Here is a 22,593-nt window from a genome sequence, read left to right on the forward strand (position 1 = left end):
TTCTTTGGTGAAAGGGGAAAAGTACAACTTTTCGTGTGGTCTTCCTCTTTATAACATTAAAATTATTTTTCTAGCGTTAATTATAATTTTCGTATTGGTCGCTCTCTATTTTGCCGGTTGTATTTTCAATTTATCGACAAGAAATAATAACGCAAATTTTCTTCTCTTCCAACGTGGCCTTAGCATGTTCATGTAACCTGGCAATGCCTGCATGTTGCATTTCGTCTACGTCCGGGAGCCAGGCGTATTCGGGAATAAATGTATTGTTTAGAAAGTTCCGCCCGTCCATTCTTATCTCATCACAAGCAGTATTACCAGGCAAGAGGGCAACAGCAGGAGGGTGAGATTTTCCTAACCTGATGTTTGTTGTTCAGATCTGCAATTCGCCCATGGCCACGAGCAATGAATTAGACAGAATTCTCAATTCTAGTTTTTTATCAATTCAATTCAATTCAATTTATTTCATATTTTTCTTTTTTCTTATACTGGCTGTTAGTTCCTTCTTTCTCAAACTGGTTGTCAGGGTTTCTTATACTAGGATAAATTTCCATTACATTTTAAATTGCTGTGGAGAGGTCAAAGAAATAAGCTGCTCAATTTCTAGCAATAAAATGCCATTTTCTTTAAGTGAACTGATAATTTTACCAGTCGAAGAACTATATGATTCATAGTTTTCTCATTTCATCTAGGTACGAACAAAACCAGTGTTACAAACTTCCTCCTAGTGTTACAAAGTTCTGCCTACAAGTCCCTATTAAGCCTGCGCACTAGAGAACTGCATATCAATGCCTGCATACAATAACCTATACCAACTAAACCTAGTCTATGGGTTTTAACTTTTCATGTATTTGAATGAATGCACCTGCATTTTCCATGGAAGATTGGGAAGTCACAAGTAAATAAATGAAACTGCTTGTCTAAAATTTTATCTACTATCAAAGAAAATTGGGAGCCGTATAATATCTGAAATCTCCTCTAAAAGCTAAGGCAAACCATTGAAAACTGCTATTACCATCAAAGAAATAGAAAACTGTAGCCCTAATGTATACATTTACATTAATTCTACAGAACATTACCTAAAAGAAGAGAAAAAGAAGTTATTACATCCCTAAACCTCATCTTAATAAACTTGAAACCAAAGATTTACAAACTGATTGAACACTGACAAAGTCAAAGAAAAACTTTTCAAGTTGTTTATCAAGCCAGGGTAGACAGATGAAATTTAAGCAAGAATAACCATCGATAATAAAGCACGATCTTTCCTGCAAATCACTGGATATTAATGTCATTATACCTGTCAAATAATAGCTGAAACAAAATCCGCTCTTCTGATGCTTTTTGAATGTTTTTATAGGGATGAACAATCATTTTGGGAAGAAAGGATGGGATAAATTTTACCTCTTAAGCTAGTGCCATTTACATTATAAGAGGTAAAAGTAACAAAACTGCCGTGTAACTCACATAAGCAGTCGTGTTTAACTTTGAATTGATACACTCTCTACCTTTATGGCAACTAAACTAAATGACACACTGAAAGTTTAAAGGAACATTATTCCGCTTCCAATAACGATGTCGGCATGAAGAGAATGCTCTACATCTAGTCCCTGGAAAGGATTCACAAACTGTCAGATTTAAATAAATAAAGACCCTGGAAGTTGAAAATTGATATCCATTCTTTGTGTGTGTTGGGCTATTTGTGCTGCTTGGACTCGCTGCATCTTTGATTAATAGAGGGATCAGTGTTGCCAGAAGCCAATCGAGGCAGTGGATGCCGATACACCATCCAGTGACAGCTATGGTGGTAAGGATGAGACAAGGATTTTGACGACAGGGAATCTAAAAATTATTCAATAAATTAATCAGAAAATGACAATAGCAGGTATATTTGTAAATGAGATATGTTAAAAATAGAAAATGACAATGCCCAAAATGCTAGCAAAGGGAGACCAAAGACATTTTTACAGATGTCATCAAACTTTGGCGAGAACACATCGTGTTGCCACCTGTCCTGCCTGCAATATATTGTTTGTAAGCCTTCCTGATAGAGGGCGCTCTGATACCACTTGATGAAGGTACGGCTCTGATACAACTAACGAAGGTACGCTCTGATACCACTGACAAAGGGCCACACCACCCTTACCAACTCATGACAAAGAATGCAACAAGATCTCTCAAGATCGAATCCAAACCCAAGCTAGCCCAGATCCACACTCTGGTAGAAACCTCTGAGATCTCAACTTGTGCTCGCAAGCCACCAAGCAACCTCCTTGTTTCTAAACCGCAGTCACTAGCTCTTCTCCAACCTTATCCAAGATCCAATATCCTAGTGTAAACTGCCTCACATTCGGCGCTCTATCTACACACTCACAACTCCATCACAATCCTGCTATAAACTACCTCACATTCGGTGCTCTGTCCACAGACTCAGGAAAACTCAATCTTCACTTCCTCCTTCTCTTTCACACCTTGAAGCCTTCCAAGCTTTCCAAGCTTCACCTTCCACAACTTTCACCTTTCCAAGCTTTCCTTCCAAAGCCTCTACTTCCCAAGCTACTCCTTCTCGAGCTTCTCCAAGCTTGATTTGAAATGCTCATATGCCCTGCTTAAATAGGCACTTACCACCCCATGCATGGCTTATCCACAACCTTCTACAACTTCCATAACCTTCTACAATATCCACAACTTTCTACAATATTCATAACTTTTTAGAATTCTACCCACACACCTCGATAAATGAAATGACAATCATTTATTATTTTTTTATTTTTTCTATTATGCCACCTATGCACCTCGAAAATAGAAATCCTCGTTTCCTTTCTTTTCTCCTTTTTCCCTTTTTTAAATTTTTTTTATTATTTCTCCTCTAATTTTCGTCACTTTCTCTCTCCTCCACAAATTTTTTTTTTTTCAAATTCTTTTTTTTTCCCCAATAATTTTCCCATGCAAGATACTCCTGCATCACTTCCATTAAAAACCTGCAAGATCGAACAACCCTCATATTATGTGTTCTGACATGATTAAACTTTATTGAATGTAAGAACACAAGATGTATCCATGTCGGTTTATTTTAGTGGCAAATCTTCCCCAATTGGCGAATTTTGTATATTTGCCTATATTGACTTGGTGAATTTTTTCCACATATGGGATAGGGTGTGTCACCCCAACTTTACCAAAAATGGGTCTCACCTCGGGCCCATCGTCCCATCGACTCTCTTTTATATGCGATATAGCCAATCAAAATTAATTTTTGCACACAACAAATTAAAAACATTCAACTGCAATTTCTGAAGGGAACTTTATGGACGACCTAAATTTGCCCATGGTTTTAATTTTTTTTGGAGGACAACATTCACCTGATAATTTTGCAGATGCATGCCCCACACTAATGTAATTTTGCCTACTATATTATTCACGGGCATAAATTGGACGGACCATAATTGCCTTGTAAATTGCATAAGATGCGTTTTTATTACGCAAGCTTTGCCAAATATTTTATATACGCTATAAGATTCCCACTGAATTTGCCAAAAAGGATTGTTATAAATACATTCATAGATTAGTGTTAGTTTACACAATCAAGGTCAGTAGGTTATCTCAATTCAGATCAATAGTGAAGTCTCAATTTCTCAAATTGGCAAGTGGCAACTGCAATTGAGGCCAAGGTGAGAAACTCAGATTCCTAGCTGTCTGTAATTATTAGTTGGTTCTTACTTAGTAGGTACAAGTTCTGTTAGTGGTCATTTATCACCTGGGAACGGTGACCCAGTAACCAGGGAGACCTGAGACACCTATATTTTATAGTGTTGCCACTTTTAAAATGTTTGTGTGGATAAAGTTTAACATGCGTGATAGTCGGGGTTCTCATCAAATTTATTGGATAAGATTAACAAGCAATAGATGTGGGTGTAGTAGGGGCGCATAAAATTGAAGCAACCAGAGAAAACTGTTTTAATCGCGGAGTAGCTTAAGATGATGATTCAAAAAGTGTGAGGGGAGACTAGGGTACAATGTGCTACAGTGTTACATGCATTCTTTTTATTGGTTTCAACAAATCTGCACAAAATGAATATACCGGCCATGGGCATCGAGGTCTTTTCATTATTTCCCGCCTCTATCACTCATTGTAAGTTGCATTTCACCCACATGCTACATTTGTATCTACAAAACTCTTTAAATACTTTTAATGATGCCAATATTAACCCTAGCGAAAAGAATACAACACCTATTTATGGTTTTGGTTTACAACGAATTTGATGTCCAATCCAGTACTGAAACCCACTTTGCAGTCCAAATTAAAGTTAATTGAGAACATAATTTTTGCTCCTTCCATTTGATAAAAAAGAGGATTTCCCTGCTTCTCAAGAAATTTCGTTAATATTTCAGATTATACCCTTAAATTCTTATAAGGAATCAGAAAGAAAAGATGAGTATAAATGCATATTATAGCTCTTTTTAAGCTATTTGAAAATGATATGCATGAGGATTACAATATCTTTTAAAGAATAGAAGGTAGTTTTTAAAGCTTTCCCAAGGTCAAAGATAAATTACAAGACAATAGGCTTTGGTATTTTGCTTTATTAATGAATGAAGGATTTTAATGACGTCCACGAGTCCATCGGCCTATGGAACCATGAGTCAACGAGACTTAAAGTAACTCCATGTTGTTTTCCAGCGTCGATCTCTTGCTATGGCTTTTGATGATCAAACTGGCAGTCAGCCTCATCTTACCCTCTATAAATAGACTATGCATGCTTATGCCCCCCTTTGAGATAAACCCGTAGTGGGCCCGTATGTCCGTGTAAGCCGTGCACTTGATGAGAAAGTGTTGTTCAGTTTCAACCACCCCTTTTTGCTGAATCTGCAGATCCTCTCCTCCCATTCCTCTTTAGGCCTTTTCCATATACCTCTCTCGCATCTAAGATGATAAGAACTCTTCCTCAACTGAGCCACTATCACCCTAGCCTTGCCATTAATAGTTGACCCAAGATACACCTGATCCCCATGCTCCCTAGTAGGGTTGAACGTTTCAATTTAGTGGGTCTGTTTTTGCCCTATGTTATGAGACCACATGATAGTTTCGAATTTTCCCATGACAAACTTCTTTATATTTACATTGGTGGTAGGAAAATCCCGCAACTTGATGCTCTAGGAGCCTAACCACTTTATGTTTTGTTTCATCCAAGTCTTCCTCCTCTTCCATTGCAATTTTGTGCCAATGTTGGTTATTCATGTTTTTCAGTTTCTTTAAATAGCTTATGAATCAAGTTATTGCCATTGCCTCCAATAGGTACATACCTACTTCCACTAAAATAATTTCACACTGGACCAAGGCATTGACTTTGATATTGGTAGTGATTAAGTGCTTCTGGTTCCTCTCCACTTGCCTCCAAGCCCCCCAGACCCCACACCCGTAGAAAACAACTGGAGTGACCACTAAACCAAAGAGGGCTTTCTTGGTCTTCCAATCCCAATGCTCAACATTTCTACATCTGCTTTGCACTAGATAGGAAGTCTTCCAACCTCCCTCATTTCTTTTTACCCTACAAGTCTCCCAGCTGAGCCTATAATGGAAGTCAACCCCCAAATATTTGTATTCCTTCACAGCCTCTAATGGACTGCCTTCGAAAAGTAAGTCCAAGTGTTCCTCCTTCCTTTTGAAAGAAAAAAATCATGATTTTTGTCTTGGTAATGTTCACTTGCATCCCTATTTCCTGACAAAAGCGCTCAAAAACCGTTAAATGATCTTTTAAACCCTCAACTGTCTTTGATTTTAAGATATGATCATCAACGTAGAGAAGTTTCCCACATACTCAGCTAATTCAACTCCCTCACAAATCGCATCTAGCCATGATTCTAGTTTATCAATATATAAACCAAACAAAGTAGGGGACAATGGGAACCCTTGCTTCACACCAATGTCACTACCAAAACACTTGGAAGTTCCCTCTTTAGTTCTAATTTTGGCTCTTACCCTCTCATAAAGTCTATGCACCGCAGCTCCATACACATCTGTCTAATTCTTGCATTATTTTCCAAAGCTCATCTCTTGGTTCAATATCAAAAGCTTTCTTGAAGTCCACAAAACAACAATAAGCAACATCTCCCTGGTTGTCCCAAACTTTCTTTATCAAAAAATGCCTAAGGGTGGCGCAGTTAGCAATATTAGATTGCCTAGGTCTAAAACCTGCTTCCCCTTTTGCTCTTTTTCCTTCCCCTTCCGCCCAACTACTGATTCTATGCTCTACCATGCTCCTAAAGAGTTTTCAATATAAAAGGTTAATCATTATAGTGCGATAGTTAGATGGATTGTTAACATCCCCACTCTTAAATAAAAAGATAACCAGACTAGTAGTCGAACCCTCTGGAAAACCATCTTGAATGACCTAATTAAAGACCCCTTTTATGTGAGGAGCAGGTAGATCCACTCCCCACTTAAGAAATTCAACTTGAGCCCATCAATGTTATTGGCCTTACTTGTTGCTAACTTTTTTATTCCAAGTTTGATATTTTCCACCGTGAAGAGTTCCAAATAAGTGATCACAATAGGAGGGGATTCCTCAACAGTCCACTCATAAAGTGACTTTGCTTATTCTAGCCATTGATCATCCATGATACTATTCCTATTTTGTTCTTTCGTTTGCTGCAATTCTTTCCAAAAGTCTTTGGGATTGTGTTTGCTCAGAGATATTATCTCCTCCTGCCTTGCATTCACATACTCCTTTTTTTTGCTTGATCCAACTCTATATATTTCTTCTTGTCCTCTATGCTTGTATATGTCCCTTTTACGAGTCTCTTGATTGCCTTGCACTCATCATCGTACTAAGGATTAGTTGGAAGTATTAGCAACCCTCTTTTGACTATGGGATCTTTTGCATGCCTTTAACGCCTTTTGTATAATAGGTATCAACAAGCTGCTTGAAACTTGTTCAATACTGCTATTGGTCTGATCCATATCATTTTTATTATTTTTCTTAAGGCGGAGTTGTTCTTTGAGAGTGGCAATAAATATGTTCCTATTTTCCTGAATTATGAGTATTGTCCCATTTGTAAATTCTTTCCCACCCCTGTGAAGGTCACGCTCTGCATGCTAATTACTTGGGGTCAAGTTCAACCTAATATAAAGAGGCATGTGATCTGACCTCATCTCTATTGGAGCTTCCCTTATATCGAACTCAATCACTCTAGAGGTCAATTTTTGAGAATAGATCATATAATCTACCACACTTTGCCCATTGTAAGTTTTGCACGTGATGTCCCCAGAGGTTGATCGACTGCCCATACCGTTGCAAGTAATCATGTTGAATATACTACACATTACCAATAACTCTGCTCCAAAATGAGAAACACCCCCATGCTGTCTTGAGAAGAATGTTTCCATGGATGGTCCTCATTTTCCATAACCATAGAGGGTTGTCCTCCCCTTCTACCATGTTGTTGTTCAATTGTAGTGACTGGTTATTGGCAGTTCTAGCATTAAAGTCTCCAATGAGCACAATTGCCTCAGAATTATTGAATATGGGTATCCTTTTTTAACAAAGCAAATGGGTCTTCATTGTCTAAGTTATGCCTCTTGTAGAATTTAGAGTTTTTTGGAACAAAGTAACAAGCAGCTAAACTGAAAATTGTTTCATTAACTGCGACCTGCAGTCATATGTCTTGTTTGTTTGTGTTTTCTTTTACCACTTTTACAAAACTGTACCACTTCTCATTGATAAATATTGTGATTCCTCTTAACCACCCTTGCCAAATTCATTCCCTTTGTTCCAAATTGTAAATTTCTTGTAACCATCAAAATTCGGAACCATGTAACCTTCATGCTCATGCATTTCAGCAAGGATAATAATATCCCTCCCCTCTGCTATGGGCCCCAAGTTAGGACCTCTTCTCCACGGGTAACCTCTGCAATTCCAGCTTACAACCATTAAGTGATCCTGTGGGGTCCCTATTCCTATTTCATATTTGAGAGATGCTCACTGATTTGAGGATTTTCTTTTTTTCAACCAAGCCCACTTTCCCTCACTTTTGGCTGTCTTAACTTTTTCCCACTCCTCCTTTGCTCCTCTTGTTAGGCAAAAGTTAGATCCTCATCTAGATAAATCTGAGTTCCTCTATGCAGCCCCCCATTCCCATGGATGAAATTTTTATCCTCTAGATTATTCAAGACCACTCTTATGTGTCTTTCTCTTCCTCTGACCAACCTATTACCTATCGTGTTTGCTTGTTGAATATCCCCTGTCCACTGTCTATTTCAGCTTATCTCTAAGGAAGTCCAGTCCCTTGCTAGAATATTTGTCCTTTCCATTTCCCTGAAGTCTTTCAACACTTTGGTGATGATATTTGAAGCCTTGCCTCGTTTGTCTTGTTCTTCCCGTAGCTGAATCTTGATATGCCGCTCAATAATGCTCTTTTGTTTATATGCTGCAGTTTACCACTTGTGACCATGATTTGGCCTCTTCTATCCTTTCCTGTAACTGAGATTCTTTAACTTCTATGTTTGCTAAGGCAGATTGAATCTCTTCCAAATGTGTGGTGTCCACCTCTTTTACTGTTTCCTTTCCTTTACTCCTGTTACCCTCAGTGGTGCGATTTCCTGTTTTAATGCCTCTAGTTCATGTTGTCCTATATCCATTTTGGACTGCAGGTTTGAGATTTGTTCTTTAAGATTCTTGTTTTCTCTTTCTATTTTTCTTGTGTATTCAATTGCTTCATACACTTTGTTCTCCTCTTCCCAGTTCCTTGTTTCTATAATTTCCATCCTCCTTTTTAACTCTATAAGTTCTTCGACATGTAAATGTGAGGACCATAAAAGTGGTGTTCTACTTGGACTATAATAGATATCTTTGTCTTGTTTTCCTGCATTGCTGTCACCTTTGTTTGTTCCACCAGTTTTTGCTTGACTTGCATTTGATATGGTGTTTTTGTTGTTTTCCACCTATTTCTTCAGTTCTATTTCATTTATACTTTCCTCTTGCATTTCTTGCCTCGTATTATATTGGTAAGTTTTATTAGGTATTTTGTTGATCCTTGGCAATATCATGGCAAAGTTTTTTTTATTCGTTTGTTTACCCTTTTGCACTTTCCTATGTGCTAGAGTACCTTTGTATTGCTTTGCATTTATCAGCATTAGTCTTTCCCCTATATTGCTTGGCTGCTTTAGAAAATCTGTCATAACTGTTCGGCGAATCCCCGTCAGATTTTGTGCTGTAGTTAAAAACTGAGGTGCTGATGAAGTGTTGATGTTCTGTCATTTAATTTCATTATGAATGTATTCTCTGATCCATTTCCTTGCACACTAAGTCTTGAAAAGAAGTTTTCCCCAAATTATTAAAGTATCTCTCGTGGATCTCTTTATAAGCTTTAAATTCAAAAAACACATAATAAAAAAATTATTTGTTTCAGCTGTAACATATTTTCAAAAGAGACCTATTTCCTCTTCCCAAGCCTCACCTGACCTTTTCCATCTCCCTCTTTGATACTAAAGACAATGCCGATCTTTCTTCAACTAGATGAATTAGATAAGATAGAAAGATGGTATTATTAACGAATGGTATGGAATTAATAAAGAATTAGCCATTAAAGTATTAAATTGTTTTTAACAGCCAGTTTTCTATTATTAAACTAACTTCTCTGTAGAACAAATAACTGGTTAAAACTACTAATAAATGCTTTTAAATGCCTTCCACTATATGGACACAACTGTAGCCACTTACTTGAAGGGGTTTTACCAGTGCAAGCAACCTAAGATGGAACAAATCCATTAATCATTCTTTGCTTGCTGATATTTAGAACTGAAGAGGATTTCCGAGCAACATCAAAGAGAGACCGAGGAAGTGTGCTCTTAAGTGCTACAAATAAGAAAACGAAGAGAGAGGACAAAAAAGAGGCAGAAAATGACTGGTGGTCACGGGAATTTATGAATTAGAAGTTTCCGGGTATATAAAAGTCAATTGTTGCCTGTAATGAAGAGGACATTGAGACTAATAATTCTTCAAAGTTCTCCCATAGTTAAAAAGAATAGACTTAGGTAATAGTTGATTCATAACGAGTTGTGATGAAGAATTGAAGAATTGATTATAAGGATTACTCATCACAACTTGTCATGAATCAACTATTACCTACACTGAGATAACAATTGATTTACAATGACTTGGTTGTATATGAAAGATTCGTTTGGTATAAATATATATTTTTATTCAAATAATATCTCAGCAAATCAATATGGTTGATGCTTGGAAGTGGGAATATTTGATAGTGTTACAATATTTATTGTCAGCGATTATGTTTTCATTTCCTTTGGTTTAATGTCACAGTAGAGTGATCTATGATAGTATCCATATTTGTGGCTAAATGGTTATGTATTCCCTTTTATCGATGTTTTTAAACTACGATCTTAATGTCTTGTAGTTGCCGATTCCTCCTCAATCAGATTCACATTAACTCTATTTATGCGATTCCTTCACAGAAGTACTGATGTTGATTACTTTCTGTCTATATCTCTAACCTCAATATGCGATCTGGTTCCTACCTTATTATGTATATATCTTATTTAATTCTCCAATCTGTATGCTGCAATTGTATGTATGAACTGCAGCCTTTATTTATAACCTATGATCCCTTACTGTGATATCTTTGATAATCTCCAAACTCAATGTTTTGAAGTTTGGCTTCGATAATATTGTTTAATATGATCTCTGAGTCTTATTCCTGCATTCTCCACTACACTTCTCTAATCCTTCTCTGTTTTGTCTTCTTATCCGTGGAGTGCAAGGGCTTAACTTTTAACTTTATCTCTTCTTAATTATCATTTTGTTTTGTTTTTGGAAGTTGTTTGATGATCCTTAATGGAATATCCTCGTTCTCCTACTTATTATCTTGCAAACTAATGGACTGCACCACTTCATATATGATGGGACACCATCCTTATCAAGCAGTTGTCTTCGTATCCAGCCTTTTAATGACTCATTATCTTGCTATGATTAGTTATGGTTAGCAGTAATATTTATCGTGTTTTCTCAAGACAAATCCGTTCCTAATTACTCTAACATATGTTGTACATAGAATTTTATTTATCGCTGTTATCCATAAGTTTGATTAACTAGTTTTGATGACTATTTATTGAAATTGATGTAGGAGCATCTTGCATCACAAATATAAAGGGGGCATGTTAAAATTTAAAAAATAAAAAAAAAAAATTGTGGAGGAGAGAGAAAGTGACGAAAAATGGACAAGAAAATAAAATAAAAAATAAAAAATGGAAAATGGAGAGAAAAGGGCTTTTCGTTTACCAATGTTGAAGTGTTCCGTTCCCGTCACCTTGCTCAGACTTTGATAAAATACGGTGGATTGAATGTCTGTATGATGGAGATGGTTGGAAAGGTAGTATAGTGGTGCTCTGATGGTAATGCTCGTATGGTGGCAGGGGAATTAGTTTGTACGGTTGAGTGGAATGATTGGAGATGGGGTACCCGTACAGTGGAAAATACTAGGAATCACTACAAGTCCTGATGCACATCGTACGATAGCTATAGTGGCTGTACGATGTTTGTGGTAGGCCGTATGGTGACTTATAGAAGGCCGTATAGAGGATGCAAATGGAGAGACAGTACGCTGTGTGAAAATTTCCATATGGTGGTAGTGAAGGGCTATTTGCACAGTGCGGAAGAGGGCCAAGATGCCGTACAGTAGATTGAGGAAGGGAAGTACAGAGATGTGGATGGTGAGTGGAGGCTGTACGGTCCAAGAGGAGGTAGTATGAAGATGACAGGAAATTGTATGGATAGGTATCAGGACACAATTGTGAATGCCATTTGGTCCATATAAACACAATAGATTTAGATGAAATCCAAACATAATAATAAAGATTTGAACACACAAATTCTTCAGTATATGATAATGCTCCGATTTGCCAGACCTGAACAAGGTATTACATGCAACAACGGAATAGGCTGAGGGCTGAATCCCACCGAAACACACGAGCCAAATAGGGAAGATCTTTCACTTCTGAAATGGCGAATTACAAAGAACTCCAACAAGAACTCGCAGAACAGAGAAAAATAATCAAGCATGCCATACAAACTTCTTACAAGCTGTGCTTAAATATCCGTCGGGAAACCTTTTCGAGGGTGTACAAAGATAGTCGACGACAACACAAACTACGAAAACAAAAAAAAAGGGTCTGAGATACATTAAATCAATCGGCCCGTTACAAAAGTTTAATTTATCATTTATTTTATAATAGGAACATTATAGTCCTCTCGTCCCAAAGTTTGCTTGTCCTCGAGAAAATGCAATGCTGGGTGTTGGAGAATGTGCTCGCCTTCCCATGTTGCGTTGTCCAATGGTAGGTGTCACCAGCGTACCAAGTATTCCTTCACAGTGCGGTTTTGTAGGGTCTTTTCATGTACTTCGAGGATCCTGGCTGGTTCCAAAATGAGCTTTCCTTCTTCGTTGAGTGGCAGAAGGTCGGTAGCAATTGGGACGTTTTGCCCTATGGCTTTCCTCAGACAAGAAACATGGAAGACATTATGAATGCGGCTTCCCTTCGGAAGTTCCAATTCGTATGCTACTTCACCAATGTGACGAACCACGCGATAGGGGCCATAAAATCGTGGCTTCAATTTTTCCTTTCCCGTTCTCTTTAATGAAGATTGTCGGTATAGCTGGAGCTGGAGATAGACCAGATCTCTCACTTTGAAACTCCTCTCAATTTTGTGTCTGTTGGCATACATCTTTTGTTGATTTTGTGCCCATTGTAGGTTTTCTTTCAAGCACCTCAGTATGTCCTATCCCTCTTGAAGTATGTCCTATCCGTACAGAGCTTTGAATGGTGCCATTCCGATGGACATGTGGTATGTGGTATTGTAGCAATATTCCCCCAGATGGATCCATTTTACCCACGTTTGCTGTTGTGCCCAGACGTAGTTCCAAAGGTAGCCTTCGAGCCATTTGTACACAATCTCTATTTGTCCGTCCATCTGCAGGTGGTAACTTGTACTTGGCGATAGTTTTGTCCCTGCCATCCGAAACAGTTCTGTCCAGAAGATACTAATGAATCGTCTATCTCGATCACTGACGATGTTTTGGGGTAACCTGTGCAGACGAAAGACTTCTCTAAAGAACAGATTGACAACTTGTGCGGCCTGAAGGTCGGAGAGGATGGCGAAGAAATGTACATACTTTGTCAATCTATCAACCACCACAAAAATACAATCCCTTCCGTTCACCTTGGGAAGCCCTGTTATGAAATCCATTGATATACTTTCCCACTTATGTTCCGGAATTGGCAAAGGTTGTAGTAGCTCGGCAGGAGGAGTATGTTCAAACTTGTTCTGTTGGCAGACCGTACACTCTCTCACATACTGCAACATGTCCCCTTTAAGTCCTTTCCATGAAAACCTCTCCCGAAGACTTCTGTAAGTTTTGAGGAAACCCAGGTGTCTAGCCAGAGATGAGTCGTGTACTTCCTTCAAGATTTTCTGCTTCAATTTGGATTTTGGCACCAAGTATATTTGGTTTTTATAGTAGATGATGTCATCCACCACTCTGTACCGATCATTGTGAGTGTGGCCATCCATTATTTCATAGGCAAATGTATTCTTGGAATATTCCACTAAGAGATGTGCCTTCCAGTCAGCTAAAATCTGTTCTAGTGAGTAGATGGTGGGTTTCTTGGACAAGGCATCTGCAACTACATTGTTCTTCCCTTTCACATACTCAATGTCAAAATCAAAAGCTTGAACTTTGCTTACCAATTTTTGTTGCTGTTCGTTCAATTCCCATTACTCCAAAAAATATCTGACTATTGTGATCCGTACAAACAACAAATTTGGCACCTACCAGATACTGCCAGAACTTGGTTAGTGCATGTACGATGGCCAACATTTCTTTGTTGTAGATGGAATATAGGCGTTCTGCTAGCCTAAGCTTCCTACTCTCATAAGCGACGGGGTGTCTATCTTACATCAATACCGCTCCAATGCCTTCCTCGGACGCATTGCATTCCAAAATGAACGGTCAAGTGAAATCAGGGAGTGCAAGTACGGGACAAGTGCTCATGGCCTCTTTTAGTTTATCAAAGGTGAGTTGTGCCTTTTCGTTCCACTGGAATGACCCCTTCTTCGTCAAATCCATTAAAGATGTGCTGAGCTGAGAGAATCCTTTAACGAACCTCCTGTAGTAACTGCACAGTCCGAAGAATCTGCGCAAATCCGTGAGTGATTTTGGGGGAGGCCAATTGAGGATAGCTTGAATCTTCTCCTGATGCACTTGAACTTCGTATTTATTGACAACATGCCCAAAGTACAATATTTCTATCATACCAAATTCACATTTGGACTGTTTGGCGAACAAGGACTGTTCCTCCATGAAACTTAGAACTTCATTCAGATGCTTCAAGTGCTCCTCCCATGTCTTGCTATAAATAAGATCATCAAAGAATACCAATAAATACTTAGACAATTGCTTGTTGAAGATGTGGTTCATGCATGATTGAAATGTAGTAGGTGCATTGGTCAATCTGAACGCAATGACCAGAAACTCATAATGTTCGTAGTGACAATGGAAAGCCGTTTTCTCTACATCTTCTTCCCTGGTGTGGATCTGATGGTATCTGGAGCAGAGATCTAATTTTGAAAAGTAGACCGCACCATGCAATTCATCCAACAACTCATCTATCCTTGGAATGGGATATCTGTTCTTTATTGTTTTTTTGTTCAACGTGCGGTAGTCCACACACATGTGCATTGGCCCGTCCTTTTTGACCAAGACCACAAATGACGCGAATGGGCTAGAACCGGGATGGATTCATCCTTTCTCTAGCAATTCTTGAATCATCCTTTTGATCTCATCTTTGAATTTCTTGGGATGGTGGTACGGTGTGGATATGACCGGCTTTGCCCATGATTCCAACTCGATAGTGTGTTCGAACCCTCGATGAGGTGGTATGCCAGGAGGAATATCCATGAAAACTTTATCATGTCTACTTAAAATATCCTGAAGTTCATCATCCTGCAAAGGTGTTTGATGCCCCTTTATAGGTTCCGCCGAGATAAAACAATGCGTAGCCCACGCAATATCATCGTGCCGAAAGATTGCCTCCATCTAATGTGTAGAAACTTTCTTTGGACCTTCATTTGCCATTCCTCGGAGGACAACCTTCCTTCCGTCAACCATAAAAGTGAAGTCCATCCGTTTGAAACTTTGAGTGTATTCATCAAGGATCTTCATCCACTGTATGCCAAGAATAATTTCCATGTCGGCCAGGTCCACTATGAAGAAGTCCTTAGTCATCGTGTGATTCACCATTGTGATACTCAGTTGACGAACAAGGTGTGTGTAAGGTAGGAAAGTCCCTCCGGTGACCTTGACCTGAAAGCTTGCGTGCGCCTCCATAGGTAGACTTCTTCATTTTACCAAGGATGAGTTTATGAAATTTAGATTAGCTCCGCTATCTAACATCACCGTAACCCTTTGTCCTTGAAGGGTACCCTGTACACGAAAAACTGTGCACCTCGGGCTGCCAGCTAATGCAATTGTTCCTTTGTGTTGTACCAAATTGGCAATTCTCTCCGTACGATTCAAACTGTTGTTGGTGTCACTATGGGGTTGGTTATCTTTGGCCCACATTTCTTCTTGTTCGTCCTCATCATCGGACACGACCTTAATGTAATGAATCTTCCCCTTTCCGAGGCATCGATGGCCAGGCTCCCAAGGTCCCTTGCAATTGAAACACAATTTCTTCCTTCGGAGTTCCTGTCTGGTAGCTTCATCCAACGACGACTTCTTGGGTGGAGGTTTGTCCCTCGAAAACGTCGGTGGTTTAGGATGTGAGTAACTTCGAGAGGATGATGCTGATGACGATGCCATACTCCGTGCTTTATTGATTACTTCCAACAGGGTGGCAGGATTGAACCCCTTTACCCAACCTTTTAGAGGTTTTGTCAGTTCGTCCATGAAGAGCACTACTTGTCTTTTTCGGAAATGTCCGTGACCAAAACAGAGTCTAAAATTTTGCAATGAACTGATCGACCGATCTAATTTGTCTCAATTGTGCCAAATCTTTGAAATTGAACTCCCGATCTTTACCATCAAATCGTTCTATCAATCTCTCTGTGAATTTCGCATAAGTATTTATTTGATCATGCCCTAATGTGATGGTGTCGTGGTGCCACCATTCATGCGCAACTCCCTCTAAGTGCAGTGCGGCAAATTTGATTGCTTCTTCTAGCATAGGGTTCAGTTGGAAGTAGGTATTGGCTTTCATTACCCACGCTTGTGCAGATATGGAACCAGATCCGTCAAATGGTGACAAATTTACCTTACTCAACTTTCTTCTAAGATCATTGTTAAAGTATCCTCTGTTTCCGCCTCCGAATATCTCATTCTCAGATCTGCATAATCTTTGTAGGATATATCTTCTTCAAGGTTTGCATTCTTCCAGTCTTCTCTCAGTTGTTCCTGCATCTCTTTGAAGGTTGGTTGTCTCTTTGTGTGTTGTGCCTCCGTTCATGGTGGAAAAGTTGGCATGGAAGGTTGAGAGCGTGCTGGCTGAGGGTTTGATTTACCCGACACCGAGTCTGTGCTGTGACCATTTTGTTCTTCGGATATTTTGTTGTCTGCTAACTTCTTGAGAGTTTCTTCCACGAGTCGCTGCGTATCAGTGATCTGTGCCTAATTCCTAGCAAGTTCCCTTAGTAGTGCCACAAGTTCGGCAGTGGTCGATTCCGATGCGGTAGCCATTCGATCAACAGAATGTGTTCTTCTCTTTCCACTATAAACTCTCATTCATTGTCCACAGGCTGGTAGGATTGAAGCGCTCTGATACCACTGAAGTGTTCCATTCCCATCACCTTGCTCAGACTCTGATAAAATACAGTGGATTGAATGTCCGTATGGTGGAAATGGTGGTTGGAAAGGTAGTACGGTGGTGCTCTGATAGTAATGCCCGTACAGTGGTAGGGGAATTAGTTCGTACGGTCGAGTGGAATGACTGGAGATGGGGTGCCAGTACAGTGGAAAATATTGGGAATCACTACAAGTCCTGATGCATGTCGTACGATAGCTATTAGTGGCTGTACGGTGTTTGTGGGAGGCCATGCAGTGACTTATAGAAGGCTGTATGGAGGATGCAAATGGAGAGACAGTACAATGTGTGGAAATTTTTGTACGGTGGCAATGAAGGGCTGTTTGCAGTGCGAAAGAGGGCCAAGATGCCGTACAGTGGACTGAGGAAGGGAGGTACAGAGATGTGGATGATGAGTGGAGGCCGTACGGCCTAGGAGGAGGCAGTACAGAGATGACAGGAAATTGTACGGATAGGTATCATAACACAACTATGAATGCTATCTTGTCCATATAAACACAATAGATTTAGATGAAATCCGAACACAATAATAAAGATTTGAACACAAAAATTCTTCAGTATATGATAATGCTCCGATTGCTAGATCCGAACAAGGTATTACATGCAACAACAGAATAGGGTGAGGGTTGAATCGCACCGAAACCGCACGAGCCAAATAGGGAAGATCTTTCCCTTCTGAAATGGCAAATTATAGAGAACTCCAACAAGAACTCGCAGTATAGAGAAAAATAATCAAGCATGCCATATAGATTTCCTACAAGCCGTGCTTAAATACCCGTCGAGAAACCTTTCCGAGGGTGTACAAAGATAGTCGACGGCGACGCAAACTACGGAAACAAAAAAAAAGGGGTCCGAGATACATCAAATCAATCGGCCCCTTACAAAAGTTTAATTTATCATTTATGTTATAACGGGAACATTACAAAGGTGCATGGGTGGCATAAAAGAAATAAAAATAAAAATAGTAGTTGTTTCATTTATCGAGGTGTGTAGGTGGCATTTTAGAAATTTGTGGAAAGTTCCTTAAATCACACATTTAATATTTGTTGTAATCCACAAAGGGAAATGTAATTTCTAATTGGCCGACATGGTGGTGCTTAGTTGTCATTGAGTGGGAATTTAATATTTTTTGTAAGGTAGTTGTTTTTACCTTTTATCCCACATTGGTTGTGTTTGTGATATCTTGGGTGGCAAGTGCCTATATAAGGAAGGCATATGAGCATTTGTAATCAAGTTCTCACGGTTTAATCTCTTGTAAGCAAGCTTTTGAGGTGAAAGATCTTAGTGGTAAGATCTTAGTTAGTGGAAGCTTTTGTGATAGAAGCTTTGGAGGTGAAGGATCTTAGTGTGTAAGATCTTAATTAAGAAGCTCTTTGGGTTCAATCTCTTTGGTTGTAAGCTCTTCTTTGTGAAGCTCTTGGTGTGCAAGATTGTTGGAAGCTCTTAGTTTGTAGGCTTTCATATTGGAAGCCCTCTCATGTTGTAAGAATTTGGAGAATATTGTAATGAATTTCAAGTATTAATGGATGCTTTATAAAACATTTTGGTCTTCTCTTATCTCCACATTGTTATGCTTTTGGTTATGAGTTGGCGAAGGTGGCATTTTCCCTTCATCAGTGGTATCAGAGTGTACCTTCATCAAGATATAAGAGAGCTTCCATACTAAGAACTTCCAACTAGCTTGCACACCAATAGCTTCACAAAGAAGAGCTTACAACCAAAGAGATTGAACTCAAAGAGCTTCCTAATTAAGATCTTACACAGTGAAATCCTTCACCTCCAAAGCTTCTATCACAAGAGCTTCCACTAACTAAGATCTTACCACTAAGATCTTTCACCTCAAAAGCTTACAAGAGATTACACTGTGAGAGCTTGATTACAAATGCTCATATGCCTTCCTTATATAGGCACTTACCACCCAAGATACCACAAACACAACCAATGTGGGATAAAAGGTAAATACAACTACCTTACAAAAAATATTAAATTCCTACTCAATGACAACTAAGCACCACCATGTGGGCCAATTAGAAATTACATTTCCCTTTGTGGATCACAACAAATATTAAATGTGTGATATAAGGAGCTTTCCACAAAATTCCAAAATGTCATCTACACGCCTCGATAAATGAAATAACAAATATTTTTATTTATTTTTCTTTTATGCCACCTATGCTCCTTGGTAAATGAAAAGCCCTTTTCTATCCATTTTCCATTTTTATTATTATTATTATTTTTCTTTCCATTTTCGTCACTTCCTCTCGACTCCACAATTTTTTTTTAATCACACCCACTTTTATTTCGTGATGCAAGATGCGTCTGCATCAGACTCCCCAGGATAGGGAAAGTGATGAAAATAGAAGGAAAAATAATTAAAAAAATTATTTCTAAGACAAACTTGTTTATTTTATTTTAGATCTCTTTTAAGTTTAGAGATATATCTTTTCATCTTCATCCTCTTTCTCTTCTTTTGTATCACATGTGTGACACTCCATTGGATCTTCTTTCTTTACCACATCCAAATAATTATCATCCTTTTTCTAATGACACACTCTTCTCTTTTGCAACTCCGCTTCTAATTCATCCGCTTGCTTCTCCAAATCAAAGAATGAAACTCGTAATGCCTCTTGATTTTTTTCTCTAATTTTCTCGAGTCAAGGAATCCTAAGAATCTATCCAATCACAAGTCATTTTCTTCTTTCTCTTTTCCATAATCATGTCTTCATAAGACAAACTTTGTGCAATACAAGCACCTTATGCAAACTGCCTCACGGTCGGCGATTTGTCTACACAATCAAGAACTCCTTGACAAACTTCACCCAACCCAAGTTCCTAGTGCAAATTGCCTCACATTTAGTGATCTGTTCACACGCTCAAGAACTCCTGCATTAGAGTGTACCTTCATCAGAAATATACAATCTTTCTCTTAGAACTATAATCTTTATTATTATCATTTCTAACTTCTTCCAAATGTTGCCTTTCAACCGATACATGCCTAGAGTTCTTCACATTCCCCATGTAGAGGTCCTTAGTTGATTTATTGTTGATCAATCATTGGTATTTGGCTTCTAACAATGACTTGGTGGATACTAGATTGGAAGTCTTTGTTAGCCCTAAAAAAAATGTAATATTTATCTGTCGGTAATCCGAATTGCATATTTCATAAAGTCATTTGATTCATTTGAGATTTCTTGCAATTAGTAATTACATATCCATTGCTTGTAAGGAGCTCGTAACAAGTTTTGTGGCCTTAGTTCTTCCGTAGCTAAGGTAGTTGCTAAACTTTATTATTAAGTCGATCCATAGTCTTGTCCTGCATATATTTCTGTGGACTATGTTTATTTTATTCTGTCACACGTGGCTTCCCATGGCCATAAGACTTTATACATGTCTTTAGAAGAATGCACATCTTTATTTTCCTTTAGATTATTATCATTATTGTATTATTTATTTTATAATTATAATATTATTATTTATTTTATTTTAAATTTCTTTTAAGTCTTAGAGATATATATCATCATTATAAGTATGTGATTTAATTTTGTCAATGTAATTATAATTATATATATTATAATTATAATTTCATTTATTTATTTATTTAAATATATTATAACTGCAATATTATTAAACTTCACCTCGGAGAAGGGGACATTACATTGAAGAAGCAACCAAATTTGTTGCACGCCATCTAGGAGTTGCACACAAATGGTGGCATCGTGACTTGGTTGCTCTCAATCATGATCAAATAACTTCTTATGTTGAATTTATAGAAAGACTCATAGTTTGACTTAAAAGAATTGGCACAGTTGAAACAAATCGACTCAGTCAACAACTACATCATAGAATTGCAAAGATTATTTGTGTTGGTCACAGACTTCTCAGAGAGACAACAGATTGTGTTGTTCATGGATGGGCTAAGGGAACCCTTAAGGGGTTGGGTCAAATATTTCAACCTTGACACTTTCAACGAAGCTATAAAAAAGGTGCATGACATGGCTACATTGTCTTCCTCCAAGAATTATGCACCTTGGCAGGACAAAGAGGAGATGGCTCAGAAAGAGTCTTCGAAGGATGAGGACTCACGACATGAGATTAGAAGGAAGAAACTTTGCTTCACTTGCAAGGAACTTGGGAGGTCGGGCAACCATTGTCTTGGCAACGGAAAGACTCACTACATTGAGGTGTTAGTTGATAATGAAGAAGAAAGTCCAATCTCTAAAGGGCAAGGTAAGTAAACTATCGAGGCAAAGAGAATTGCCACACTTGTGCAAAAAGTGGGTTCCATTGCTACCCTCATTCCAACTAGGAAAGTCCAATCTCTAAAGGGCAAGGTAAGTAAACTATCGAGGCAAAGAGAATTGCTACACTCGTGCAAAAAGCGGGTTCCATTGCTACCGTCATTCCAACTTCTGGAAGTAGTATCTTCAAGGTCCATGGCACCCTTCATGGAAAACGAGTCACAGTCTTGATTGATAGTAGCACACACTCAATTTCATCAATTCATCATTGGTCACTAATAAGTCTTTGCACGCAGTAAAGCATGGAGGAATTCAGGTTAAGGTGATGGGAGGAATTTTGTTACCCTGCACTCACGTGATTCCATGACTAAGCATTACCATGGGAATTTATTCCCTGACAGACGATTTCTTTGTCATAGATCTGATTGACATGGATATCATTTTGACCATCCAGTTGATGGAGACCCTTGATCAGTGTAACCAAAGTTTCAAAAGGATGGACTTTTTATTTGAGACAGATGACAAGAAGATGTTGCTAAGAGGGATGTCAAATATAGGATCGAGGGAACTCACAATCAAGGAGACAATTTTTAGACACAACATGACCCAAGAATGTAATTTTGACATTGCAGAGGCAAGTAAAATCATGACAGTCAACAATTTACCCCCAACATCTATTTTACTTCAGTCCCTGAATAATTGGCGGGCCCATTTGTTGGTCGAGTACTCCAAAAACACTTTTGCATGTTAGTTGATAGATGGTTATATAGAAGATGATAGATACAAAGTAATTGATGATATCATTGACTGCGACAATAAGATCTACTTGGTGCTCAATTCCAAACTGAAGAAGTTGATTCTAGGAGGTTTCCTAGAATCAGTTTTGGGATTACTTGAGGGCAAGCAATGTTCGGTATAGGAGGACCGTAGTATCCCGGTTATTAAATACAATGAAATAACAATATTTTTGTTTTTGGGGTACCGATCGATTTATGTATATTTCGAGCCCATCTCTAATTTTCTGTAGGCGTAGGTGTTTGTCGTGTCATGTGTTGGTACATTGTTTCTCCCTTCTAAGTTTTTCTATGATGGGGTATTTATGTCAGTTGGGTTTGGATGCTGGAGGCATGGGACTTGATTTATTTTGCATTTGCGAATTCTATTGTATTTTTTTTGGTTCACCATTTTGGAAGTGAAAGACCTTCCCTACTTGGCTTGTGCAATTTCGGTGGGTTTGAGTCCTACTCTATTCTACTTGCTGGATTACTCTACTTGGATTTGTCAAATTTGAGCGCTATCATTGGTAGTAACAATAATTTCCATTTTGACTAAAAATTGATATCTAGTGTCTAGCATATATTCAATGCATTGTGGCATATCATTATTCGTGTGGCAAATCTAAGACAATAATCATTTTACCATTGCATCATAATACGAAGGGATAATTATGTGGGATGGAGGCATAAACTGTTCACCTCATCATCATCCGCACTT

At 38.5% G+C, this 22,593-nt stretch overlaps 1 protein-coding gene across 2 annotated transcripts in view; it reads left to right on the forward strand.

Annotated features, from left to right (window-relative positions):
* Positions 1-223: 223 nt before the first annotated feature.
* LOC149557940 (ferrochelatase-2, chloroplastic-like) overlaps positions 224-22,593 on the forward strand; it is a 143,759-nt gene continuing 121,389 nt past the window's right edge. For both annotated transcript variants that reach the window (XM_089832394.1, XM_089832395.1), the window contains exon 1: positions 224-340. In XM_089832394.1, coding sequence (XP_089688520.1) covers positions 259-340 — 82 coding nt within the window. In that variant the 5' untranslated portion in view covers positions 224-258. The remainder of the gene's footprint in view (positions 341-22,593) is intronic.

This window comes from Cupressus sempervirens, chromosome 5 (assembly GCF_028749045.1).
Source record: "Cupressus sempervirens isolate cs-2001-9-10 chromosome 5, ASM2874904v1, whole genome shotgun sequence".
NCBI lineage: Eukaryota > Viridiplantae > Streptophyta > Pinopsida > Cupressales > Cupressaceae > Cupressus > Cupressus sempervirens.